The 25,930-nt window shown below is 47.2% G+C and overlaps 1 protein-coding gene across 1 annotated transcript; it reads left to right on the top strand.

The window, feature by feature from the left end:
• Positions 1 to 1,127: 1,127 nt before the first annotated feature.
• On the top strand, positions 1,128 to 24,938 carry Vha36-1 (V-type proton ATPase subunit Vha36-1). Its single transcript, XM_089558555.1, has 7 exons — positions 1,128 to 1,280; positions 1,439 to 1,556; positions 7,643 to 7,790; positions 12,049 to 12,093; positions 16,354 to 16,524; positions 22,232 to 22,310; positions 24,598 to 24,938. Exons 1-7 carry the CDS (start codon positions 1,240 to 1,242, stop codon positions 24,752 to 24,754), a joined length of 759 nt encoding a protein of 252 aa, XP_089414681.1. The 5' UTR covers positions 1,128 to 1,239; the 3' UTR covers positions 24,755 to 24,938.
• Positions 24,939 to 25,930: the final 992 nt, after the last annotated feature.

Raw genomic sequence — 25,930 nt, 5'->3', positions numbered from 1 at the left:
TAGTTTTTCTTTCGCACGTCCTGATATACTGGTATTAAGTTCTGATCATAAGCCATTAGAGGTTTTCTTTAAGTAACCTTACAATCGATGCTTCCGAGCGCATGACCACTGACACATCTCAGAAGGAGCAGCTTCAGCACTCACAAGCATGGCTAGAATTCTTGCCAGCACGCCAATAGATACTAAGACTAAAAATAAAAAGTAAATAAAAGGTAAGCAGACTGACCTTTTCTCTTTTCCGTTTCTTCGGATGGTTCAAGCCCGTGCACCGCCCCCTCCGGCCAGCTTGAAACCGGCGCCTTCTTGCTTGAACTGTACTTACGCAGGCTTCAAAGCCTGGATTGGGCCATGTGGGCGGGGCTGCTGAAAACAGTGCGCCCACGCCACCTTCAGTTTTTATCTTTTAAAGTTGATCGTATTCTTTGAACATGTACGCGTGTGATGTTACAATTCTTCAGAAGCAGCACTTTCGCGCTAATTGCAGTTTATTTGTCATATTTTTATAACATTTCTGTTTAACTCAAGATAGGAAAATGAAGGGTAATCATGAAACGCAGAAAAAGGCAGAATACATCATCAGCATCAGGAATTTTAAAACTAACGCTGAGGCCTTTACAGTAAAGCTTTGCACAGAAAGACTACGTTTGTGACGCAAAACAAACTATGCGGAAACTTTTGCGCTAACTTTGGAGGTTTCACCAGTCAAGTGAATTACGTAGATCCCCGGTCGACATTTCGCAGAGAATTTATTGTTCTTGGAGGGTAAATGGTGCGGGCAGGGCATTTTTTTTTTCCTAGCCCACTCTAATCTGTGTTCTTGGAGGTTGTCGAAAATGGTACTCTTTCAGTGAAGCAATAGCGAGCGGTCTTGCTGAGGGTAGCCCAAGGCAGGAGTCAGTTTATGAGAAAATCATTGAAAGGAAAGCATTTATGCAGATGAATTAGGTTTCATATGGTTTCCTCATGCTGTGTTGGTGATCGCTGAAGTGAAAACGATCGTATAGAAAAATGTCATTCGCAGAACAAACATCCAGCCTAAGCACAAACAATACCGAAACCAGAACCGAAACTGAAATTAGCGACACGCACAGTGGCGCTGGGTGTGGCGTTGCATTTGTCACGTGATGTTGCTGCTGGCTGGCTGGGCGCATGATCTCCGGTCTCGTCGGAGGTGTAACCCTTCTGAGTAATAATTTTTCGTAAATCTCAGGACCCCAGGTCCAGTTTTCACGTGCAAAAATGAGTGGGCGGGACAGGATACCCATCTTTCCATCTCGTATGTAAGTAAACCTCCCAAACTCTTTAGGTTTTGCTGTATGCTTCGACGATCCGCGGTCGATGGTGCCGCGGTTTGACAGTGCAAATGCTTTCTGTTTCGGAAACGGGCCGGGCTTTCGCTTTTGAAGCTTTGTTCAGTGCTTATGTAATGTCGTTTCAGGGCTATGACTCTCATGCGGCTACGACTCAAAGGAGCCCAGAAAGGTCACAGCCTTCTGAAGAAGAAAGCCGACGCTTTACAGATGAGGTTCAGAGCCATACTGAAGAAAATCGTTGAGGTGCGTAGCTGTATGCTTGGTCTGGTGGCGCAGTTTTACCGCGTATGTCCTGTGCAAGACTGCTGATGTGGTTCTGTAGTCGTTTCTACAAGCAACGTGTTTTGATGCCAGCAACGGTGGCTGTTTCGCGGGGCGAAATCCTTCGGCGTTATCGCTCTTTTGCCAGCTCGGACCGTCGACCTCACGAGCTCGGCTTCCAAACGCTTGTGCGTTGAGCCGCGCAGTGTGGCCGAATCACGGGAAATTTCCCATATTTTGGGACATCTGGACATGCTAAGGGAAAAAGGGAAATTAAATTTTAGTCCGTGCAGAATATGGGAAATTTTTGCGATTCATGTAAAACTTTGGTTTTGGGTGATGCTCTCTGGCAAATCAAGACCGTGAAAGCTGTAATCTCCGAAAAGGTGCGGTCAGTCGTTGTACTTCGCTCTATAGCATTAGCTGGGGTTTAATACCTGTGGAATGAAGATATATGCAGGTTTATTTTTCTCAGCTGAGATCTCGTTAAATACCATGTTCCTCGACGAGATCTGGTCTCAGACCTCACAAAGCACGAACTTCGAAGACATGCCGATGTCCTCTGACCTAATCAAGGTGGAAGAGTACTTTTCAACTAGCCACATTGAAACGCCGAATCTATACAAATTTTCACAGTAATTACTGATTTGAAAGTTAAGAAGAGAGACTGGCCGTGCACGGCTGTAATTATTGCAGTGGCTGTCCTGTGCATGTCACTCAGGAACTGTATGCTCGTTCGGAGAGTTGCTATGCGAACTTTACCGTAACAAGAAAGCACATGCAGTTCTTCATAAATGATACAAACTGTTCGGCAAAAGATTGTCTGCGTAGCCTGCATCAGATTAAAAGGATTGTGAGAACCATGTTTCTTTGGTACTGCTTTGTTGAAATTTGCCCGAGTTTTGTCTATTTATGGTCAGAAACAAAAGTCTGAATCGCACAAAATCGTCAAAAGCACTGCCGTCATGATAATTCCCTTCATTTTTATAGTTAAAGCAGCAACGTGTCTCCACAAATGCTTCATATGGGTAACCTTGATTGAATACCATTTGAATACCTGTAGTTCCAGTTCGAAATAATGATGGAAGAGTTCATTGCGTAGACTCCAGAGGGCCACTTAATTGCTTATGGGCTCTGCATTTACCTATTTATAATGTATTCTTCGCTGCGACTCACTTTAAAATTATTTGAGGAAAAAATTGGAAATTTTGTGTTGAGACGGGGGAAAAGTGAACTGAGCAGTACAGCAACAGTGGTCTGGCACCATTCATGGTAATACTGAATGGTGTAAATGTTCTACTTTGCCATTCTACAGCGGATTAGGTGTAAATTACACTGCAGTCTTGATATCTTGCGATGAGCTTCATCAGGCTGTTGCATGCCTGTTCTGGAAGTGAAAACTCTGTGTAAATGTCATGTGTGAGATCTGATAGTCAGATAAAATTTCAGAGTCCCTGCCACTAGAATCTTAATGTAGAATCTGTAGTGTCACTCGTTGAAATCTTGGGGATTACTTTAGAGTGAATTTGCTGGCGCTGATAACAGCAATGCCGTTTTAAGAAAATCCTTGCTGCTCTTTGGGATATAACGCCAGTTTGTTTGATACCTACCACAGTAGCTCTGTATTATCCATAGATTGCAAATAAATAAGCTGGAAATGCAACCCTAGTTTAAGCCCTCAAATTTCTGCGTGCTCAACCAAGATGTTTTCAGCATAAGGAAAACAGCGGTTCATTTCTTGAGGTTTTTGTGCAGAATCTATTTTGGTGGCTTATTACATCTACTAATTTCTGATTAGTAAACACTATAAATTAAATAAAGCATTCCCCTATGCTTTCAGTGGTTTCAATGACTATAATTGGCTTCCTTGACCAGCGCCTCCTCTATACTTTCTGTGCCTGGGCGAACGCTCTCCTCAGGCCGTCGGGCGCTGGCTCTGCCGCCGCTCGCGGCTGCCGCAAGGAGGCGCTGTGTGAGTAGAATACGTCGCGCGCGGCGGGTGCCTCGATGCCCGCGCTCATCGAGGATACGAGAAGCTCGGCTACTGCTGATCGGCCGCGCGAAGTACGATTCTTGTTTCTTTGTCAAGCATCAGGCTGGGCGCACTTCTGCCGTGTCATTTTCAGCTGCAGGGCCAACCATTACGTTCATGAAGAACGTTTATTGGTGGTTCGTGCTTCATGACATCAGCAACACGACGCAGCACATACACCAACATTTTCCGGATGCTCGCCAGTTCGACGACAGTGCTGATCCGCGGCTTGAATGGCTTGAAGTCACTTTCCCTATGTATTTAGAAGGTCTAAAAAAAAGATCTGGGCATACCCGTGAATTTCTCACAGACGAAACCTATCAGGCAATTCTGATCACTGCCTATTCTACAGTGGCGTGTGTCAAATATCTGCAATAGGATCGCTGCTGAATTTTCAGGTGGGGACGAAAAATAACTCTTCAGTCAGCATGCTGACTAAAGAGTTCTTTTTCGTCCCCACCCGAAAATTCTGCAGCGATCCTATTGAATCCTTGTTTGGTAGTTTGCGAATGTCATCCAGGTGTAACGACATGTTGGATGTTCGGGCTGCATTGTCAGGTTTCGAAAAGCTACTGAAGACCGGGATCGCTGCGTCTAATTCAGTATCCAATATTGCCCACAAAGAATGTGCTTCGATGTCAAGACTCCTACCCGCTGACATCCTTTCTTCTGCGCAACCAACTTCTACTTCAGCTCCAAAGCCTCCCCTGACGTCGACTGTGCAAGCAGCGCCGAAGCTGTCGAGAGCAAGATTGGTGCTTCTGAGGCTTACTACCACAATTTTTCCACAGCACCTGCCGTCGCTTCAGATCTCGGCTACCGCTTATGTGGGCGGTTACATTGCACCAGTTGTTGGCGAGCATATGGATTGCGAGAACTGCCTTACTTTGTGTACGAAGCCGGTTAGCAACCAGCCACTCCTTCAGTTCACCCGCAGCCAAGACCGAGGTGGGCTGCTCTACCCGTCAGATCAACTTCTCTTCGTTCTCGACACATTAAGAGCTTTTGCTGACCGCGCCCTGCAGGACGATCAGACCTTGAAAAAGCCTATCACTACATTAGTAGAGCACGCTGTCCCAGCCCTTTGTGCTTCAAAGTTGCTGAAGTGCAAGAGCGATGGCATCAACGAGCTCATGAACCTTATATCGGTTCGTTTCCTGAGGCCGCTTCTCTGCAACTACGCATTCAATGTCAGTGACAAGCATGACGTAGTTAAACATTTCACAAAAAAAGCCCCTTTCGCGAAAGTACGCGAGGCTCTGAGGATGCTGAGGATGACGTACGTTTTGCTGCCGTGTAGAAGTTAGCCTCCACAATAAATACTCTTTTTTTCGAGTTTGAGTAAGTGTTGACTCACAACGCACTGATATTGAATATATGAACCTCTATATCTGCGCAGCGTTATGTGCAGGCAGATGATGCAGCGTCTCACGTTACATAGCTGGTGGCACTGACAGCAGGGCGCATTTTTCGCGCGTACCATACACGATAAAGTTGAGCGTCAACGATGCGACTCGAGACACCATGCAGTCTTGCAGGAAGTGCGGGGCAGATCAAATGATGAAACCAGTTGGCAAAGCTCTACATTTTCTGGCGCCAACTCTGGCTTCGGTGGCGACAATGGTAACTCTCAAAAACTTTACGAAGGAAACGCGGGATCAGGTACCGCTTTGGAAGCAGTCTAACGGCTTTACGTGCTACTTACATGAGTAAACAACAGCACGCGACGGAGCTCTTTCAGAGCCCAAGCTTTCAGTATTAGTTGCTGCCAAGCACTGCTTTCAAATAGAGACTCTCAGACAAGCGAACTTAAAGGTGACAGAACAATTTTCCACGCGGTGGATTTAAGCAGGCGCGCGCTGTCATATCAGCGCAGCAGACGACGCGCGAGCGCATTGCGCAGCAGTAGCCGCGAAAGACACGACTAAAATGGTCCGGTTACCCTTAGCGACAAGTGCTTCTGAGCTCCCTTTTAAAAAAAGTTTTGATTGTACTTGAAACAGCTGAATGCAGCCGAAAACTCAACGACAGAACAACTGCGAACGGTCTGCGTTTCCATGAGCGACGGAGCGACGGCGCGGCAGTGATCCTACTCCGGTGGCGGCGCGTGGCGGCGAAAGGCCGTACTAGCCCCGACGGCGGGCTCCCATTGTTCGCCTCTCGTTCTCCCAGGCACAGAAAGTATAGAGGAGGCGCTGCCTTGACTCATAGGGATCAGTTTTTTTACCTTGATTTTGGTTCAACAATCACCCGAGGTATTTTGAGGAGCGTTTTTGGTCGTGGCATAAATAGGAGTTTGCTCTCTTTTTCTCGCTTGATTATGTTTCTGGAATACTGTAAGAGCTTTAACACTCATAGACATGGCAGAGAGTTGATATATTTTAATTGGCATTGAGTGGACCCTATCATGCAAAATTAGTTTCAGCCGCCGCAGTGGCTCAGTGGTTACGGTGCTCGGCTGCTGACCCGAAAGACTCGGGTTCGATCCCGGCCGCGGCGGCTGAATTTCTTGAAGGCGAAATTCTAGAGGCCCGTGTACTGTGCGATGTCAGTGCACGTTAAAGAACCCCAGGTGGTGGAAATTTCCGGAGCCCTTCACTACGGTGTCCCTCATAGCCTGAGTCGTTTCGGAACGTTAAACCCCAATAAACCAACCAACCAAAATTAGTTTCATATTTTGAGAGTAGGGGTCAGCTACCAGTTTTGGTCAACTTGTGTTCTTCTGTAAACGCGGCATGTGTTGGGCTGCTGGCTGGCATAGATCATTTAATTGAAACATTTAGTGCTTCTGTGGGTAGTGAAGTTCAGATATGTTTTCTTTTTTAGTAAATTTCATCAGCTTGCATGCAGAGATATTTAGTCACACTGTGTTCAGTCTCTCCAGTGCAAGCAGCACTGTTTAAATGTTGCACTGCTTGAAGTGATGTGTGTGACTCTGAAATTGGCATTTCTTAAGCCTACATGAAAGACTAGGCAAAGCATAAGGTTACTGAGTTGCAAGGCCAGTAGCTTGTCACAGGTAATGTCTTCAGCAGGCCTACAATCTATGGTGAGCGTCTATGACAGAGTCGAAGACAGAGAAAAGTCAGTCTTTTAGATGAATAAGATGGCTTGCACTAGAATTGAAACATGATGAGGTTAGTGCCAAAAACGAGGACAAAAGTGGGAGAAAAGACTTTCTCCCACTTTGGTCCTCGTTGTTGGCGCTAACTTCGTCATGAATAAGATTCAACTTTCCCAACTTTCCACCTTACTACTAGAATTGAAAGTTGCTTCAAGGAAGTATCATGATGCAGTTGACTGACAGGAGTGGCTGAAAAGGTCGGCAATTTTTCAATTTTTTTTTCCTCCCAGCACCCTCGTCGAGGCATACATTCTCGCTTGTAAAAACACTAAAAAACACCAAGGAGGCCATTTAGCAAAAGGTGAAAACATGCTGAATGGTTTGTTTGATTGTTCGGTAGTATTGAGTATTCAGAAATCTGGTACCTAGATGCGCACCATTTTTCGTTTACCTGCGCTTGAAGCTAGCAGGACGCGTGTCTCACTGCCGTACAACGGGCTAAGGAGTGACCCAGCGTGCTGGCAGTCATTGAAACGAGAAGATGGTGGTACTTACTTTCTTGCGCCATGTATGACCTGTGGCATCGAATTCCATTCATTCCAGGGTGCATGGGTTTTACTGCTATGTTCTCATCTTTTTTTGTGGCTGGGCGCCGCCGCGATGGCTCAGTGGTTATGGCGCTCGACTGCTGACCTGAAAGACGCGGGTTCGATCCCGGCTATGGCGGTCGAATTTCGATGGAGGCAAAATTCCAGAGGCCCGTGTGTTGTGCGATGACAGAGCACGTTAAAGAACTCCAAGTGGTAAAAATTTCCGGAGCCCTTTACTACGGTGTCTCTCATAGCCTGAGTTGCTTTGGGATGTTAAACACCCATAAACTAAAGTAAACATCACTATTTGGTGTGTCTTGTGGCATAGGAATTCCACTCATTCTAGTATTATTCATGGGTCTCTCTCTGTGGGGCCGTGCAGACCAAGTCCCTGATGGGTGACCTGATGAAGGAGGCGGCCTTCTCCCTGGCCGAGGCCAAGTTCACCAGTGGGGACTTCAACCAGGTGGTGCTGCAGAACGTGACGCGGGCACAGGTCAAGGTCCGCTCACGCAAGGACAACGTGGCCGGTGCGTTGGGGGACATGGTGTTTGGTTAATGCCATGCAGCCTCTTTCCTCCTATGCCTTTATTGAATATGTCGCGGTGTCTGTTGATCTTGATTTTGCGTGAAATATGAAAAAAAATTCAGGGGGGCACTTTGTTGACCTAAAGTGCGGTGAGACGAAAGCCTTAAGCACGGTGTTGCTGCTTGTGCCACTGATGTGTGGTTAAGATGTTAAGCTTCGCCTCTAAGAGTGGAACGCGACAGCGTCTTGCAACGCTGCCAGGGAGTCCATAGAACGCCATTGCCCATTCGGTTCTACACCTTGCTCGTCGGTAAATTGGTTTTTGAGGAAAGGAAATGCATGTCTCACATATCTCAGTGTATACCTGAACCTCCCTGTAAGGGAAGGGAGGAAGATAAGAGTGAACGAAGACACTGTATTCACCAGACGCGCCTTTGTTCATTCCAAACCACCAAGCTGGCATGGCGGAGTGGTTAGCGTGCTCGTCTCGTCTCGCACTCAGAAGAACCTGGTTCGATTCCCCAACTCAGGCAATCTCCTACCTGGTTTTATTTATTTTTTCTCCTCCTCTCCTGATAGACCGCTCCCCTATAGACATGGGCGCTCTTTTTTGCAAGAGGTTTAGTATTACAGTAGAGTCCCTCTGTAGTCAAGTGACTCAGACCAGCAATATTTTTTACTGTATTATGGTCCTTGCTATATCAGTCGGGACTGATTTGAGAATGCTCTCTGAACATCTGTGTTGCTCGCATTTCTGCTCCCCACTATTCGTATTCGGCAAAGTGATCGCCCGACCATGACTGGCGACGCTGCACTGTGGGTCATACCTTGGAAAATACGATCTTCACAAAATACGCGACGATCGAACAACCGACCACAAACGGTAAATGATCGATTTACGCTGCCTACTACGTACGCAAGTCACTGACACGGGCTACGCGAAGGTCCGTTGCGGATCCGTTCGCCTGTGACACTTCCCAAATTTAAGATTGCATAAGTCTTGCATAAAAGCAAACCGAAGGTTCAGGATAAAAAAACGGGCACATGAAGCCGAGCGGCAGACACAAAACTAATCCCACGTGAGAAACTACTAGCTGACCGACGCAGTGCGCCGTAACTGCTAGCAGGCAGGAGCGCTCCTCGGCAAATACAAGATGAGCAAACTTATTAGCCTTTTTAGTTCTGTAAATGTTATTTGTGTTCCGACTTCGTCTACAATCTGATTTTCAACTCTCGAAAAGCACTCGACACCCACAAGAGGCTTCCTGCTGCCTCGCATCGTGCTCCAGGCGAGAAATAAAAAAAAAGTGCATGAAGCTAGCACTCTTACCTTGTTTCCTTGGTTATCCGTGAGTCCTCTTTGTGTACAGCAAGGTACAGAGTAGTATTTGGGCATCTTGGACGACGATAAATGCCAGCGTGCACGTCGATATATTCCCGCACTGCCATATAATGCGGTATCCGTAAGCCCCCAACATGGCGGAAACTCGCGCGGTCAACGCAAGGGGGCGCTAGTTTTTGCATAAGGTCTATTGGCTACTTACTACACACAAAGTATTGGTTTATAAAAGAGACCCAGAAATACTTTCCACCCTGCTTTTATCGTCCCTTTATGGGGTATATAGTTGTAGTTATCACATTTTGTGTTGTCACGTTTTCAATTTCATTCACGTCGTGTGGAAGTACCGCATTTGCATGAATACAGTGTAACTATAATGCTATAATATGAGAACCCCAGATGGTTGAAATTTCCGGAGCCCTCCACTAGAGCATCCCTCATAGCCTGAGTCGCTTTAGGACATTAAACCCCCATAAACCACGAAGCTTTTTCTTTTTTTTCTTTCCCATGCAAACCGTATAATGTGCCTCACGGCACCAAGGCCTTCAAGAAGTTGGCTTCTCCTCGCGGCTCTCGATTCGTGGTGAAGCCACCTCAAAGAGCGGATTCAGTATCTGTTTCCCTAGTGGCCCCAGGCATCGCCACAGCCAGACGCTCTTTACTGTAGCCGTTTCTTTGAAAAACAAAAATGTTTACTGTAACCGCCAAGAAATGGACAGTCCTCTATGGACAGTGAAATGGGAACGCAGTTTCACTTACTATGTCTGAGTTTACTACGGCGAGGTTCTCTCAGCGGTTTCTGTCACAAATGCATACAGCAAGAATTTTGCCACTTGCTTCCTCTGCTTCCTCTGCTCTAACACCATACTTCAGCAATCCAAGTGTGCAGTGTCTTGATAGGTCGTCACTGACGGTCAGCATTGCAGGAACTAGGGCCTCCTGCATAAACGGGATAATTGTGTCCTGGCGTGAATTCTTTTTCTTATTTCTTTTTTGCCGTTCCTCGTGATGTGATTGGTTGAGCATTGGCATGGCCCCCCATTTTCTCCTTGTCTTTGGTTCAAGCCCCAGTGACGTCAGTTAGTTTTGGCAGTAAAAATAAAGAAAAATAAGTGCCCTGCACGCACCACAATTTGCACAACAGCGGGAATCTAGTGTGGCATGAGCCAGTCAGAAGGGTAGGAACAAAAAAATTAATGCGTTTTGGATGGAATCGTTGTCAGACTGGCCCAGTTGTTTTTGCTCTAAACATAGCTTCTGTCACATTTGTAAGTGCTTGCTACTTTCATGCAAGGTCTCGGGCGTGAAATTTTCAAACCACGATTCTGTGTGCCTTAGTTTTTGAGCCAACACAGTGCATCAGTGCTCTTGGATGTGCATTTATGTGCAGTGCTTGAGCTTTTCAATCGTACAAAAACATTTGAAAACTCCAACATTCCGCTCCAAATGCAGCTATTAGAGTAACTGGCTGCAACAGAGAGAATTGAGCCAGAATGTGTAACAGTGACTTCGTTCTGTCTCTCTTGAGAAGTATTTTGCAGTGTTAATCTTCAGTTCAACATCTCGAGTCTCAAGTTTTTATTTCATTCCATGTTGTCATACCCTTATGGGTATTCAAAAAATTGACAATGAATCAGCTAGCTTAGTTCCAGCCTTTTGTTGAATAAAGGCGTTCTCAACATGTATGACCATGACGCCTCTTGCAAAACATTTTGGCACCAAGGTTGTGAAATAAAAAAAAAATCGTTTCCATGCCATGGGATGCTATAACAACTGTTGCCTCGGCGACGCTGAAAACAGGAACACGGGTTTATTTTGTGGTGCGTAGGATGCATAGGTTGTATGCCTTAAATAGGTACCGTAAAAACCCGCGTATAATACGAACCCGAATATAATACGAGGCTAAGTTTTAGAGACGCGAAATGGAAAAAAAAAGTTTCACCCGCGTATAATACGAGTAACACAAGCTCATAGAAGACATTTATTCAAATTGCATCCCGCACTTCACTTCAATTACTTTCTTCTTCAGTAGCGCTTTCTTCGGACATTTCTTTGTTCAACAAATCATCCCAAATGTACTCATCTTCCGTGCCATCGAGGGCGTTCGAGATGCCGCGCTTCTTAAGCCCGCTTCAGCCGCCCGGTTGGCGTCACTGCAGGCTCACCTGAGCGCATCCGCTCTGCGTAGCACCGCTTGACTGCGTCCTTGAACAGTTTGTTTACACAACCATCAAGCGGCCGCGAAAGCTTCGTCGCGTTCCGCTGCACGCGAAAAGGGCTTCTTTATGTTGTGGCCATCCACGAATGCTTCCTTCGACGACACCAAACTGCCTCCCGGCCGCACCGTTGCCGATGTTCTCCGCAGCCAAAATCGCTTGAAAGTAGCCGAGTACTGTTTTCGAGACCGTGACATCGTACTCCCTAAAACAATATCCACTTCACGAAGCGTGCCTTACATGCGAGCACGTGCGTTGTCAACAGGCGCACGGCACACCGCGACCCCCCGGCGCACCCAACGGATCAACAAAGAAACGACGCCGTGACGTCGTTTGTCGAGAGTAACGAAGCCAAGCCGTAGCCACGCGCCAATAGCAAAGCCAAGCCGTAGCCACGCGCCAATAGCAAAGCCAAGCCGTAGCCATGCCGCAATAACGAAACCAAAACTTCGAGCAACTTCGAAACTTTTTGTTCGGATCCGCAAATAGTACGACGCGGAAATTTAGGACGCTAATTATGGGAAAAAAACCTCGTATTATACGCAATTTTTTACGGTATATCCCCCTTTCTTAAAGGTTTTGATTGCAAGCAGCCTCGTGGTTTCCTTTTCCTGTTGTCATGCCCTTCCAGCTGTTACAAAAGCTTATGACACCTTTTATTCAACCTCCGCTAATATTGTCCACACTGTTTGCCCCTCTTTCAGGTGTGACCCTTCCGATTTTTGAGTGCTACCAGGAAGGCACTGACAGTGAGTGGCTGTTTTTTTCTGCATTCATTTCTTTCAGTGTTTGCTTCACGACTGCACATACAGGTCGAAAGGAACTGAGAGGCAAAGACTGATTGGGGAAAATGCAGCGTGGCGTCACCTCATTCCTTTTCTAGTTTTACCTATCGTCACAGAATATTACTGCCTTTGAGGTGCGCATTGGGTCGAATGCACTTGCCTAGATTGGGCACTCAGGGACAGCGCAATTGGAGCAAAGGTTTATTTTGCTTGTCGGGAGCCTCAAGATCCTTGCCCAGTCAAGGATAGTCACTGAGGTTACCCGACCCTCTTTAACCCTTTCACTGCCAGGTTTTTTTCCTCACATCTGCACACACCCTGCCGGGTTTTTTTTGCATGTTAGTTTCCTGGAAATTTTTTGCTAGTAACGCACTAAAATGCTCTGCAGGACATGTAGACATGTTTATTCAGGATAATCTTATAGATATTAGTTGTAATGAATGAAATCTTCCAGCACCAATCTGGCCTGTCGGATTTCCTGTTCTTACGCGGATTTTTCGGTGGCAGGGGGACTTCATCGCTGTCATCACTTGACAACGCACTTAGGTGGGCTCCTTCCTCGTTCTCATTATCATTGGACTCCGAATTGACAAGCAATTTCGAATTTCTTCGTCCGTCAAAGCACGGACGAGTGTGGCACATAGCCTCATGGCTGAGGTGCGCAGACCAGAACGAAGCGACTTGGATGTGGAAACATGCGCGCCATCTGTTGTGTAAAATTTACCCTGCAAGATCTAGGAGTTTATAGCGTCTCTCCATAGATGGTGCTACATGTTTGCATACTTTTTTTTTTACGCGAGTATTATCGGGAGCGGCAGGGGGTGAGTTAAAAAGCCCAAACGAGTTAACTCTGAAGAGGCAGGGGGTGTGCATATGTGGTAGCCCGAGTTACCTCGGGAGTGGCAGATTAAGGGTTAAAGCTCTTACTAATGGCCATTTTTAAAATGTCATTCCTTTGTCTTCACTAGGTAGTAAAACTGACATTTTAGACCCTCTGCACCACCCATCACTTTTCACATCTTTATAAAATTCTGCAGAAAACTTTTCCTGTAGCTTGTACTTGGCACATGATGGCCTTGGCTGCATGTGTGCGGTTAAACTCAATGCATAATTGGAGCAAAGGGTATGGGCACTCTTTGCACCACACCATGGCATGCACAGCCACTCATTGTGAGGCCTATTACGGCTTCCCACGAGGCAGTTTTTGTAGCTTCAAAGCTTTGCCTTACAGAAAGGAATGATGTAAATTTGCCGTAATTAGCACCAAGACCCCTGAAGGGACCTATGGGTCCTATCACCTTATTAAGTTCATTGTGTGCTGGCCGGCACTAGGCTTTCGGCATACACAAAGCAAGTCCCCAGTACTCAATGGCTTGCCAATGCAAATGACCCTTTCATGGCCAAAAACGGTCTTGGAAATTGGCAATGGAAAGTAATAATGGAAGTTGTCATTAATTAGACATGGTACTTCGTATAATTGTACAGTCTTCACTAAAAGTAACGAGGTAGTGCAGTTTGCTTCTTGGCTGTATAGTGGAGCCCGTATGGCATCTTGTAACCTTCAAATCTGTGTAAGCCCCGCCGCGGTGGCTCAGTGGTTACGGCGCTCGGCTGCTGACCCGAAAGACGTGGGTTCAATCCCGGCCGCGGCGGCCGAATTTCGATGAAGGCGAAATTCTTGAGGCCCGTGTACTGTGCAATGTCAGTGTACATTAAAGAACCCCAGGTGGTCGAAATTTCCGGAGCCCTCCACTACGGCGTCCCTCATGGCCTGAGTTGCTTCGGGACGTTAAACCCTAATAAACCAATAAACCAATCAAATCTGTGTAAAGTGAGAAGAATCCTTGTCCTCACCTCTCGAGACCTTTTGATCATTAGGGGTGCCGTTAGGATTCCACTATACATATGGCTGAGAAGCAAACCACATTGTCTGGTTACTTAAGGCAAAGACTGTACTTGGGAAGCTCATCTCACTTCCCATGTGACCCATCAAGCTCTTCAGCTGGGTGTACGTGCGTATGTAAACCCTTCCTTCCTAGCAGCAACAGACTTGAGGTACAGCCTTAGTTGCTTCGGGACGTTAAACCCCCATAAACCAAACCAAACAGTCTTTGTCAAAAATAACCAGGCTGCACATTTTTCTTCTCAGTCGTATACTAAATATATGTCAGCCCTCGAGCTCTAATTCTCTGTACGGTAAGCAGAACCCATGTTCTCACCTTCAAAAACCTTTTGATCTTTAGGGAAGTCGTGAGGGCTCTGTTATATGAATGAGAAGCAAACCATGGAGCCTGGTTACTTTTGACAAAGACTGTACCTGCCCACTGTACCACTCTAGAGACATGGAAGGACTCGCATGCCATGCTTTTGCTCGTGGTGAAAATGGGCAGCATCACGCAGACTGGGTGCCTCATCATCAGTGCTATGCCTAGGGGCATTTGTTGTGGTTTTTATGGCTAAAAATGTTGCAATTTTTAATGAACAGAACAATTTAGTAATGCAAGCCTTTGATCTATCACGCATGTTTCTTTTGTGCATTCCACTCTCGGAGCACCTTGTAATAGGTGGTTTAGTATTCAGTTTGGAAGGGCATTCATTTCTAGCTGGACTGGTAAAACGGAAACAGAGGTGTAGGACCAAATTGCTGCGTAATTTCTTTCCACACATTGCTTTGGCCAATGTGTGGGATGGCAGTGTCAACAAGGATTCTTTTGCACTTACAAGCACAGCTAGAAATTTGGACTGAGGAAATATCGAGCCCCCCCCTTTTAACTGCATGGTGCTGAGCCCCGTTACTGCTGAGGCAGGTTTTGTTGGTTCATGCGAGCTGAGGTACAAGTTGCGTGTTCTGCATTTGAAACTTTGGATGTCTGTGACATCTCTGCATGTGCATTCATGCGAGCGGCATGCCCGATTCCAGAGCATAGCCTCTGGCTACCTTAAAAGAACAGCTCAGAAACAGTTAACAATTGTGTACATTCCTTTTTGAAACAGAACAAATGGGAAAATGAATAGCAGCAAGTACACTGAAAAACCAGGGAAAGCATTCAGCCGAAAATGTTGCTCGCGCACTCAGATAAATGTGTAGGTGCATATGTGGTGAGCCGCACAGATTTAAATTGTTTTCCTGGCCGCATATATTGATCGCACTATGTTACAAAGTATAAAATTAAAATGCTCTGTGCAAAGTCATTCTAGCGTTAGTTGACATACAATCGTGCACAAAAGATTTATAGGGGCTCATGTGTATTGGAAAAGCTAGCTTACCTCTGTATAGTAAGGCAAACTAAATGACTGAGAAGCCTGGAAGTATGAGCGGAAATGTGTACTCCAGCTGCCGAAATGATTACGAGTTGACTTGGTAATGAGGCAACGCAGGGAATTTGTTTTCCGTCAGACTTCATCCCGTGTGATTTTGACCATGACCTAACGTCCGCATGAGGACTTTTATTTCAATTCATGCTGGTCTCATGGTGTAGAGGACATCTACCTCAAACGCATGTCAAGCTGTGCACAAAATCTCACGCACCTGTACAAGCTTCAGAGCTGCTGCCTTCGGCAAAGGCTAGAGGGATCCTCTAATGGCTTGTCCTGAAATAGGAGAGCTGGAGAAGCTGCCATGCCATACCCAGTTTCGTCTCCCATGGTTCAGCAGTCTGGTATGGGAGCAGTAATTTATGATTATACAGTGTGGTAGGTGGTCGGAAATGAAACACTGGATCACAGAAACAATATATCGATGTCGAGTAGCCCTAACAGAGGCATTTCTGACCATTTTGAATGTATTGATGTCGAGTAGCCCTAATAGAGGCATTTCTGACTGTTTTCAGGCAGCTTTCTATACCATAACTCTTGTGTGTTGCTCATTGTAACCTAACCTGCTCAGTTTCTGTTTATTGTTGCTGCACTTGCCTTTCCAAAGGGAGCATAAAGCAGCGGGCTACCTTTTAAATTCTCATTTGTCGTCCAAGCAGTTCACAGTGGATACCATTTCGATGCCATCGAAACATGAAGGATGTGACCAGACACCTATACCACTATGAGACCAGTGTTTGTGGTACCTGATAGGCCCGCACGCAAAACACGTCAAGAGTGAGCTTTGAATGAGTACGCCAGCATACTGTTAACGCACAATTTGGGCTCGAACCACAAATGTAACTGAATTTTGGATGACGCTAAGCAGCTTGCGTTGGTGCCGTTCTGACGCTCTCTCCTCCTTGGCAGCCAATGAGCTGGCCGGCCTGGCCCGTGGTGGCCAGAAGCTGGGCAAGCTCAAGAAGAACTACTTTGAGGCGGTGAAGCTGCTCGTGGAGCTGGCCTCCCTGCAGACCTCCTTCATCACCCTGGACAGCGTCATCAAGACCACCAACCGACGGGTGAACGCCATCGAGTACGGTCAGTGGGTTTTGTTTGCCTTCGCTTCCCCTACGCTGTTGCTGTACAGGGCTCAACAAGTGATGCGCTGTGGTGCAAGAACTTCAGCCTAGTTCATTTATTCTTTGCAAGGCTCTTTCTGGTTATGTTGTTTGTGCACTTATGGCTGAGAAAGAGGGATTTAAAAATTATACTGGACCACCACCGCGGTGGCTCACTGGTTATGGCACTCGGCTGCTGACCCGAAAGACGCGGGTTCGATCCCGGCCGCGGCGGCCGAATTTCGATGGCGGCGAAATTCTAGAGGCCCATGTACTGTGCGATGTCAGTGCACGTTGAAGAACCCCAGGTGGTCGAAATTTCCAGAGCCCTCCACTACGGCGTCTCTCATAGCCTGAGTCGCTTTGGGACGTTAAACCCCATATACCGAACCTAAAAATTATACTGGGTTAATTAAACTAGGCTATACCTTAGTTAAAACAATCTGTGCGAGCTGTCGTGTGTTTCTGTCTCCCTAACGGTGTCCCTCCATTTTCTTCCCCTTCTGTTCTTTCTCTGTGGTTCTTGTTTTTATTTTAATTTCCTTTCAAGCCCAACTTAATCTGTCTTCTTGTTTCTCTCCTTCATCTTTTCTCACTGGTGGCTTATCTCTTGGTTTCGCTTGCCTTGACTTGACGACAATTTGCTCAGGCGCAAAGTCAAGCCGAGCTAAGCCAAGGAGGAACAAAGAAGCCCTTTAATTTATAATTTGAGGAGCCGGCGAGTGTGTCCGATCTAACAGTGTGGAGTTGTCAGGGTGACTGAGAAGAGGGCGCAAGAAATTGTCCCTTTTCAACATACCTTTATTTCTTAAAACAAATCTCTCTAATTTTCGACTGCTTCATGCAAGAAAATTGGGTGGCAGTAGCTATTTTTTCACAGGTCTGCAAATGGTGCCGTGTGTGCACAGTCGGACGAAGTAAAAGTGAAGTCCTCTGGGACAGTGAGGAGGGCATCAGCAGTCTTCCCACCCCCCAAACACTCGCCCCTCAAAAAACAGAAAAGCACACCCTGAGCATGCACACCCACTGTGTAGTGTGCAGTCGGCGACCAATTTTTAGGACTCTGCGGGACCTGGAAAGTGGTCCAAATAATCAAACAGTCCAACAAACCTGTGGACTTCAAAAAAATAACATTTCTGCAAAAAATAATGGATTTGAAAATCGCGAAATGCACCGCTCCCCATGCTCCGCATGCAAGCAATAATATTGTTACACGGCGGCCAGCCGAAGAATGAGAAAAGATGACTCATGGCTGTGAGATGATTAAATGACTGCCTGCCTAGCGCGAGCGCTCCATCCTGCGCCACTGCCAGCTTAGTCTTCTTCGTCAAAATATTAGACTGTATCTGAGCCACAGTTATGCTTTCGTCATGTCTGCACCACCTTTCATCATGATACTAGACAGTGTGACACGGCCGCGAACGAATTCGTGCGCCATGCAAACTAAGAACAAACAGTCTGCATGGGCAACAGCGCTCACAGAGGCGGAGAGGTAACCCCCCCCCACACACACACACACACACACACGCACGCACACCTGCATCTGCTGCCCCGCCCCATGGTAAGCGTCGTCCAAGCCAGTGGCGGATGCTGCAGCTGTCCCGTTTTCAACACGGTTGCGCACTCTTTGTACGCTTTCTTGATGGGAATGGACAGCGTGCTTTTGTCTCGATGGCAAAGGTGCAGAGCAAATAGCCCAGCTTATCCATGCCAGTCTGTCCAATTCACTCCCATCAGCACCCGCCAACTCCATTTAAAGTCAAGATGGTGCCTTTCATGGCAGTGGAGAAGGAGTCATTGTAACAGCAGTGCCAGCACGGATCTATATTAGGCCGAAAAAAATAACTTTCGGTTGAAAAGTGACCTCCACAGTATTGTTGGCGTCTACTTTGGTTAAAAAAATCACTCAACTTTTGGGCTTCACAAAGTTCGAGTATCGGTCGTGAAAATATACAGGTTTCTATGAGGTGCATGATGGCCCTGCAGCCAAGTCTCAAGTCCGAACTATTGGAGTCCAAAAAATCGGTCAGCTACAGTAAAACATTTACAGGGTCCATGATAAGGCAAACAGTGACAGGCCACCGCGGTGGCTCAGTGGTTATGGTGCTCGGCTGGTGACCCGAAAGACGCGGGCTCGATCCTGGCTGTGGTGGTCGAATTTCGATGGAGGTGAAATTCTAGAGGCCCGTGTACTGTGCGATGTCAGTGCACGTTAAAGAACCCCAGGTGGTCGAATGTTCCGGAGCCCTTCACTACGGCGCCCCTCATAGCCTGAGTGCTTTGGGAGGTTAAACCCCAATAAACCATTAACCAAACAAACGCTGACAGCTTGGTCTGCAATGTGGACGGACTGTAAACAATGAAAATGGCAGAGTGCAGCATGAAACCGAAAAAAGAACCCTGTTGTACCTTCTTAAGTGTATGTTCGCCCGAGAACTGAGCCGGTGCCCGAGCGGATTCGCTTTGTGGGCGCATGCTGCTGGTCCAGGTGCAGCTGGGCTCCAGAAATTCCGATGGAGAGGGGGGGGGGGGGTCAGGTACGCGCGGGCTGCCAAGATTTCGGCTTGTACCCGACGCGCTTCTACAGCTAGCTTGTTCAAGTCTCCGCAGCAACTTCCCTGCAGATAGAGAGCATACGTGGGGTGGCTCTGTCGGACCACCCTTTCCACTCGCTCCCCATTCGAAGCCCTGGGATCGGCGTAGTCATATAGCTCCTGCATCATCCTGACATACTTGACCAAGGATTTGTCAGGGGCTTGCGTGCGCAGTACCAACTCCCGCTGCATCCGCAGCTGGTAGTCGTAAGGCAGGAACTCTTCCCTGAACATCCTGCGGAAATCGGCCATCGTGCTCGCGGTGTGGCCGACCAACCAGAGCCACCGAGCGGCCTGATCGACGAGCGCGACGGGGATCACTCCGTAGCATATCCCGCTCATTCATGCCGGTTGTCTGATCGTACTGGTCGAAAGCCAGCAAAAATTGGTTGGCGCTCATTTAATAGCTATGGCCACTGTATTTTGTATTTGGGGATGGGAGTTCCGATTTGTGGGCTGGGCTTCGCGGATTGCAGCGCTTGCTGTAACGCGCTGGCCAGAACTTCGGCGAGATTTGTCGCGTTTGCGGGTGTCTCGCTGTCAGGAGCCGTGATGAGCGGTGACCTCGTCGCTTCTGGCGCGGTCTCGGTTGCGCCGTTTGGCCGCTGTGAGACAAAGGCCGTTGTGCCTCCCTGTGCCCAGGTGGCATGCGCCGATGGTGAGTGGACGCCAGTGCTTCGCGTGGTCTCAGCGTGGCGTGTGGCGGAGTTCTCCGGCATCCACGGTGTTGCATACGTCACGCCTGTGGTACTGTGTGCCGTCCGTGGAGCTGCGTCCACTGCTGGTGTGCCAGGGGCAGGGCACTCCCTAGACCTCTGGCCGAGCTTTGTGAGCCACATCAGATCAGTCAGCATATGCTGTGGATCTGCCATGTCCCTCGGGAGCGAGTTGCTCGTGCGCGTCTGTGTGTGAGAACCACGTTGGGCGCCAGTTGGGGGGGTTCTTACTAGGCTGTTGAGCCTCCTTTGAGGTCTAGGCCGTGAACTCCGAGCTCTCGGTATCGCAAAGCACGCGCTGCCGTTCTCACGGCGGCGCAGCGGAAAAAGCGAACGAGGACACAACACAGAACAGGACGGTTTGCCTGGAGCCAAACGTTTATTGGGTTCTCACAAAATCGTTGGCTGCTTGGTCTTTGACCCTTGCTTGCCGTCTGGCTTGGTCGTGCGGCTGACGGAGCTACATGACGACAACAAAAGAGGGAAAAATGGAAGGTATTCATTCGCCTGACGTCCTTTCGCTGTCTCGGCTCACTGTTGTTTCCCTCCAGCCGCAGCCGGTCCCCACCGATCTCGGCACACTTGCCCGTTGTCCCTTTCGGCCAATCAGCGACCACTTCTGCGGCGCCTGGCGGTGCGCTCTTGCGCTTTGGGGAAGAGGGCAGCACAGTGCTCTCGAGTGGACCACCTGGTTGCTCACCCGTGAGGAGAGGGGAAAGCTTCCGCTTTCCCCAGTCTCCATGGCACCCCTCGCCGGCCAAGGAAGGATACGGCATTCCGAAATTCCCGCAAAGCCCGTTGCCCGCTGTAATTTGACTACGGCTGAGAGCTGCGAGCATTCTGTTCAACGACTGGCGAGCACGTTTGCTGCTATCGCCACCACCGATTTGTTCAGTGCTTTGTGGGCACAAGTCAGCCCAGTAAAGAGCTCATTTCAGCGACGCCGATCTGCTCGTCTGTTGACCCTAGCATTGTCACTACCATGTGTCTATACTGCATGCAGCAGCAGTAGTTTGACAGCAAGTTTTATGCACACTGGAGGTTAATTGTTAGGAATGTGTGCATGAGCGTTACTTCGGTCCAGGTTGTCCTTTCTTTGGAGGAGAAATTCGAGGTCCGTGTACTGTGCGATGTCAGTGCACGTTAAAGAAGCCCAGGTGGTCGAAATTTCTGGAGCCCTCCACTATGGCGTCTCTCATAGCCTCTGTCGCTTTGGGACGTTAAACCCCAATAAACCAAACCAAACCAAGTTGTCCTCAGCGTAAGGAAAAATGGCTTCTACATTAACGAACCAATTCTTTTTTGAAACACTTCACAGGACTATAATACACTTCTCAGTAAACTGTGATGAAGTTATAACCCAAAGCGGCCTCCTCAGTGTGCTGATATTCGGGAAGTTGTAGAAGACTGCTGTGTGTCTTGTGAGTCAAGGGTAAGGTCTGTTTTCAAGAAATCGAAAACAAAAGAAAGCAAGAAGCAAGTGCTAAAGCTGAAAATAAAGGCACAGTAACTGGAACTTGACAACTTTTTCTGAGAAGACAAAACTGCAGAGAACATTAATCTTTGCTGCAACCTCCAGTTGGTCTGAGATTAAAAATGACAACAGCCATCCTTGTTTGCACCTGTCGCAGTAGCTCAGTGGTTAGGGCGCTCCGCTACTGAGGCGGAGGACCCAGGTTCAGTGGAGGCAAATGACGCCCCTCCGATCCACGATGTCAGCGCACGTTGAAGCACCCCAGGTGTCAAAAATTAATTTGGAGCTCTTCATAATAGCATCTGTCATAGCCCGTGTGTTCCTTCACTTTGTTAAACCACTCCTATCCTTTCTTTCAGTTGGTCACCTCTTTTTCTCCCTCTCCCTTTTCCTGTCCTTTTATTCCCTCTAGCCGCAGCTCAGGTGCTTCAGCTTTCGATGGCAGATACAGCGGCTGGAACCGTCTGTTCCTTCTGTTTTTATTTTATCGATAAAACCACTATTAATAATAATACGATTTGCATCCTTTTTTGCGTTGAATGACCAGGGGCTAAAAGGCAGAGGTATTGCCCATAAAAAGAAAATCAGATACAAACTCTTCATGATTCCCAGTCTAAGCGATTTCTAGTCTATGTCTGGTCAAGTGAACATTATTTTGCCCTGCTAGATTATTGCTTCCTTGTGGTCACGAATTTTAGGTTAGTGGTGCATCGCTCAACCACTGCACCACTTATCAAATCCGTGAAAAAAGAAGGAGTGCCCGCATGAGAGGGATATGTAATGTCAATCACATTGTATTGTTACAGCCAGGTTAAACATTGTCCAAGTTTTTTACTTGTATTTTTTTGATGGCCGGGCAGGTAGGAGCGCTCACTGTGCTTTTTCCCTGTGGTGTTTTTTCAGTGATCATTCCTCGCATCGACCGCACTCTCGATTACATCACATCCGAGTTGGATGAGAGGGAGAGGGAAGAATTTTTCAGGTGGGTGCAGCTCCTTTTCGAGAGTGCCAGCTCTTACCACTTAGGTCTGTCAAGGACGCATCTGTCTGCAGTGAGGGTCAAATTGACCTGGACAGTAACCACGGGATCACACTATATCACGTAGCAACACTGGGCACGTAGCACTTCGGTTGATACCTATACTTTTGATCTGTTATATATATGTGCCAGTATAGCGGCTATCGAAGTGCCCCCCCCCCCCTCAAGGACAACCATTTGCATAAAATTTTGGGGGCTGCCCGATTGATGCAGAATGTTCAAAGTGGTGTCAAATAGCTTGGCATGTTCCTGAGGATAAAATTACTAATTGAGATGAAGCCCAAAATATGTGTGGGATTCACAGCGATGACCTTTCTGCTCCCCAACCGTGTATTCTGAGGACTTTCAGACAGCCATTACGGCCGAACCGTGATTTCCCAGGGGGTTCCGGATGGTGTCAAATGATTCGTCGAGTTGTGGTACACACGTTTATAAAATTTATTAGCTGATTTAACGAGGAAATATATCGGATATATCCCAGGTGGCTGTAAATCGGTAGTAGTGCAGAATCCATGAGGAAGATGACGCTGCTTGGATCTTAGAAAGGATGTTTCTGGAAAGGAAATGTCCGCGGATGCTTGGATTTGGTCTTCTCCATGTTTTCTGAGCACACCAGTCTAATCACTTGAAAATGCCATAGTTAACGCTCTGAAGTTGAACACTAAGCCATGTTGGCGGAGAATTTTGGTGACTGCTGACATGCTGACTGCGGCGACGCTCCAGCTTAGTGCATGAGGACGCTTCGCACTATCAGAGCACATCCTGACGATTTCGTGTACACAGATTGTTTGCCACACGGACCTGGTGTGTGCTGTCTGTCCTGAACCAGTCGGGAGACCGCACTAAGTTTAGTGGTGTTTTCCCAGCGCGTCTTGGTTTCCTTGTCGCCTTTGTGCAGTGTTTGCCAAAACACCGCGAGCAGATAGTCCCTGTAAATAGCATGTCTTCAGAAATGCCACAAAGGCACAAGCTGTGTGTGTATCTCACATGCATACAAACGGCAAAAATTACTGTCAAAATAGCTCAAGGAATCGAGAAGGGCAAGGTGCTGGGCTGGGTGCTTTTCAGTTGTCATGGGATAAAGCAGCGATTCCAGACAAGGACAGATGGAGTTGTGAGTGCCTGTTTCTCCTTCACCATCTGTGTAAGCAAGCGCTGCTTATCCCATGATTTCTAGGAATTGAATGGCATCACTTTCAAGCTGTTTCAGCTACTGGTTTTGTAAAAAAAAGAGGGAAGTGGTTTTACGAACGACTTTGCAAAAAGGCCTAGGTGTGGTATGTATCCTTACCTCTGTGTTCGGACACATTAGACAACTTCTATTAGAACTGAAAATTGCTTCAAGAAGTATTGTGAGGCAGTTGACTGATTGATGAAAAACGCTCAAAAGCTGAACAAGTTAAAAAAAAAATGGCTGGCAGTTGAGTATTGCTAAGCATGAAATATTGTGCGAAAGTAGTTATTTGCAGGTGGCCATCAGTACTATGTAGCTCAAAGCGCTCTTGAAGTGTCTGCTGACACAGGGAGCTGGTTATGCAGCTCTCTTCCGCTGGTTTTGAGAAAAGGAAGCTGCAGTGCAGATGCAGTGTAGGTGCAGTGCAGGTGCAGTGCAGGTGTAGTGCATGTGCAGTGCATGAGGGATGACATGAAATACATAGCCCCCGCAAGCACCATCTACCCACACTCTATCAGTCAGTCACTTTATTTGTAGATGCTAACCGTCAGATAGATTCCTTTCCACAAAAGTAGCACTGAGAATGCGTGGTGTTTTCCTCGTCCCTTATTGGGAAGGAACTAGCGCGCATACTATGTAACTGGACAAAAATGTGTGAATGGCATAGAAGAAATGAAGCATGTTGAGGTTTTGGGACAGTTCTCCTTAATATACAACTTGTTCTCTTTGTGAGATTTGTTGCGGAGCTGCTCTTTACGGAACCCTAGCCGTAGTTCGACCTCATCAGGATGACTTGATATTGTCATTTTGTGCGGCAGTGGAAGCAGCTGTTGGACTTGCTTTATGAAAGTGGTGCGATTCTGACCCAAGACTGCATTCGGAAAATTTTGCTGAAATGCAGCTCCAAATTGTCTCTCAGCATGTGCACCCAGACTGCTGTTTCGCTTCGCTCAAAAGAAAACATTCGACAGCATGCTTGAGTACACTTGGTGTGATGAAAAGTGAATTTCGTTTTTTTTTACTTTGTGCATTGTGACTCGACACTTGGGTGGGCAGGCTGAAGAAAATCCAGGAAAAGAAGAAGCAGATCAAGGCGCGCAAGGAAGCCGAGCTGGCCAAACACAATGCCGAGATGGGAATGACCGCCGAGGCTTTCGAGCACGCTCCCAACATCTTAGAGGACGCGCACGACGAAGACATCTTGTTCAATTAGGAAGTGGTACATGTCTCCCTTGTGCTAGTTAGGCACCTCCTTCTTCTCCCCGGTTATCCCTTCCCCGTGCTTCCTTTGTCGCACTTCCACGTAGCCGAGAAAATACATGTTGTTGTTGTTTGATGTTGGCATTCCAAGAATGTTCCACGAGGAATCCACTGGACAATAAATGGTCTAGGCTGGAGTTTCTTATCTGAACCCTACTTCCGCTGGAGTTGACAGGTGAGAGATGTTTTGTTCCTGACTGTCTGGCACTTAGCTGGTATTAGGATATCTCGAAGAGACATCAGAGTGCCATTAGAGCTGTGGCATGCATTCCTGGGAATTCAGAGTTTCATAATTCCTTCTCTAATACTCTGCATTCCTGGCCATTGAGGTGGTGGTTCTGAACTTCCTTTGTTTCCTTTGTTTTGTGTTCCTGTTCCTTCGCTGCTTTTTTCATCTCAAGCTTTCTTGCCTGTTTTTGTTTTGGGCCACTCATTTCACTGTTCCCTGGGTTCTTGAAGCACACCTTGTTCTGTGCACATTTGTTTACTTCGTTGCTTTGTTGCCTGCTTGGTTGCTGCTGCAGAATGTCCTTCATTCTTCCGCACCTTTTTCTGCATGTGTTATGTATTCGTTTCTCTCTCCTTGCGTAACTTAGGCTTTGCTTGTCTCCTCTGTTCCTTAATCATATATTCATCTTCATCCATATCTATATTTGATACTCATCTTATCCTTGTCACTTCTGATCCTGCATTGTTCTCCTGCATTGTTCTGGTGTTCGAGGTAAGGCAATTCTGATGTGAGTTACTTAAGGGCCACATCATAACCGTCTTGTCACTGTGCGCCCTGCTACTCCAACAGCAGAAAATGTGTGAAGTGCAAAACTTCTGTCGCTGACAACGCCCACTGAGGATTGACTTTAAATGTTGGCAAAAGCCTTTAATGATGCATTGCAAACAAGTGTTACTCAGTTTTGTCCTTCTTAGCTGAAAAACAGCCCCAACCACTCTGGACCCAGCGGAAGATTAGTGAACCACTGGAGGGATAAACTTCCGCTCTCTTGTTAGTACCTCCAGAGAGAATTTGAAAGATACTACTTCAGTGTAGTTATGAAGGAGGCCAGTTGATATCTCATTTTATATATATATATATATATATATATATATATAATGTATAGGTGCAGTGAACGAA

This window comes from Amblyomma mixtum, chromosome 8, assembly GCF_055824585.1.
Source record: "Amblyomma mixtum isolate Tamu chromosome 8, ASM5582458v1, whole genome shotgun sequence".
Taxonomy (NCBI): Eukaryota; Metazoa; Arthropoda; class Arachnida; order Ixodida; family Ixodidae; genus Amblyomma; species Amblyomma mixtum.
The sequence above is the reverse complement of the archived record's forward strand: the minus strand, read 5'-3'. Positions and strand labels throughout refer to the sequence as shown.

Bases quoted from the DNA above. Each gene is read 5' to 3' on its own strand.
- Vha36-1 (XM_089558555.1), top strand. From the start codon at position 1,240: ATGAGTGGGCGGGACAGGATACCCATCTTTCCATCTCGTAT. The intron at 1,281-1,438 runs GTAAGTAAACCT...ATGTCGTTTCAG, and splicing joins CCCATCTTTCCATCTCGTAT to GGCTATGACTCTCATGCGGC. The intron at 1,557-7,642 runs GTGCGTAGCTGT...GGGGCCGTGCAG, and splicing joins TACTGAAGAAAATCGTTGAG to ACCAAGTCCCTGATGGGTGA.